The 1834-nt window shown below is 42.5% G+C and overlaps 1 protein-coding gene across 1 annotated transcript; it reads right to left on the reverse strand.

Annotated features, from left to right (window-relative positions):
• Window positions 1-443: 443 nt before the first annotated feature.
• Window positions 444-1569, reverse strand: LOC101389503 (olfactory receptor 4K3). The gene has a single exon (XM_004421330.2). The coding sequence runs from the start codon at window positions 1389-1391 to the stop codon at window positions 444-446; it is 948 nt and encodes a 315-aa protein (XP_004421387.1). The 5' UTR covers window positions 1392-1569.
• Window positions 1570-1834: the final 265 nt, after the last annotated feature.

A 1834-nucleotide genomic window follows, 5' to 3' on the forward strand; every position in this document is an offset into this window, starting at 1 on the left:
GGGCCCGCACTGACGCACCGCACCTCTGGCCATGCTGAGGCCACGTCCCACATACAGCAACTGGAAGGATGTGCAACTATGACATACAACTATCTACTGGGGCTTTGGGGGAAAAATAAATAAATAAAATTATTAAAAAAAAACATATGAATGTCTCAGGGGGAAGAATACTCAACTGAATGCTTACATCTGACAAAAATTGAACATTCTAAAAAGTGAGTCTCTTGCAGTAAAATGTTGAGTATAGGTTTGATAACGCCCTGTAGTATATGTTATACTGCGTGAGAAACAATCAATATGACTGGAACTCAGTGGCTCCTGTGACTGATTACAGAAATAGTTCTCCCGTGAACTAATTGATTTCTTGCAATAGCATCACTATGTTGACCAATGGAGTGAGGGGGATAAATGCCAAACAAGTATTTCATTTTTGTATGAGGAAATCAAGGGTTGTGATCAGTCTTTCTAGACTTAAAGACATGGCTGCTAAGTTTCCTCATGGAACCCTTGACATCTTTATTTCTAAGGGTATAAATCACTGGATTCAAGAGGGGAGTGAAAATGGTATAAAACACTGAGAGCACTTTGTCTATTGGGAAATTTGTGAAAGGCCACACATAGATGAAAATGCACGGGCCAAAGAAAAGGGTCACGACAGTGAAGTGGGCACTGCAAGTGGAGAGGGCTTTGGAGGACCCACCAGAGGAACGTTGCCGAACGGTGACCAGGATGACAGTGTAGGAGATCACCAAGAGGATGAAGCACACCAGAGCAATCATGCCACTGGTTGAGATCATAAACACTCCCAGAATGTACGTGTCTACGCAAGCGAGTTTAATCACCAAGGGGAGGTCACAAAAGAAGCTGTCCACTTCATTGGGTCCACAGAAGGGCAGATTCACAGTAAATGCTAACTGACTCATAGCATGGAAGATGCCGACGATCCAGGAAAGTGTCACAAACCCAACACACATTCTCCGGCTCATGATGGTTAAGTAACGTAGAGGCTTACATATAGCCACGTACCTATCAAAAGACATGGATATCAGCAGTACAATCTCAGCACCCCCTAAGAGATGCAGGAAGAATATCTGAGTGATGCAGCCTTCAAAAGAGATGGCTTTGTGATCACTGAGGAAATCTGCAATCATTTTGGGGGTGGCGAAAGAGGCCAGAGACATGTCAATGAAGGAGAGATTGCCCAGCAGAAAGTACATGGGGGAGTGAAGGCGTGGCTCTGACACGATGGTGAGCATGATAAGGAGGTTCCCCAGGACAGTGGCTGCATAGACTATGGAGAAAAACAGGAAATAGAAGATCTGGAGTTCCCAAGAACTGGAGAGACCCTGTAGTATGAATTCAGTTATGACTGACTGATTATTCCAGGCCATTCACTCTGATTTCTGGAAGGACTCTGACATTTCCAGATGGGAGGAGAACTAGGAAAAAACACAATGATCAAACTCAAACTGAGATTTTCTTTGCATGAAATAATTAATGGCAGCTCACCACCCGATAGTCCCCGGTTGTATCACTCCCCTGCTCACAGTGGTCAAATATTTCCCCCATGGCCTTTCCAGATATCTTAATTGATTAAATTCAAGATTAATTCTTATGACTTAGCAATTTGCTTACAAGTAAGATGCAAACCTTCAAAATTGAAATAAAAATTAAACTATTTGAATATTTACCTCTCAGTTTGTGAAATAAAAATTTCACAGCTAGCTGCCAACACGTTTTGAAGGGGAAGGGAAGGGTAACTTTTTCAAAACACGATGATAGTGAAAGACTGGAGTGAGCAATGTTTGAGAATCATGACTGACTATTAGTGGGA

Source organism: Ceratotherium simum, chromosome 3 (assembly GCF_057802395.1).
Source record: "Ceratotherium simum simum isolate JZ-2026a chromosome 3, ASM5780239v1, whole genome shotgun sequence".
Classification (NCBI taxonomy): Eukaryota; Metazoa; Chordata; class Mammalia; order Perissodactyla; family Rhinocerotidae; genus Ceratotherium; species Ceratotherium simum.

What these genes read in the sequence shown, in the direction of transcription:
- LOC101389503 (XM_004421330.2), bottom strand. Translation starts at nt 1,391, where the DNA reads ATGGCCTGGAATAATCAGTCAGTCATAACTGAATTCATACTACAGGGT.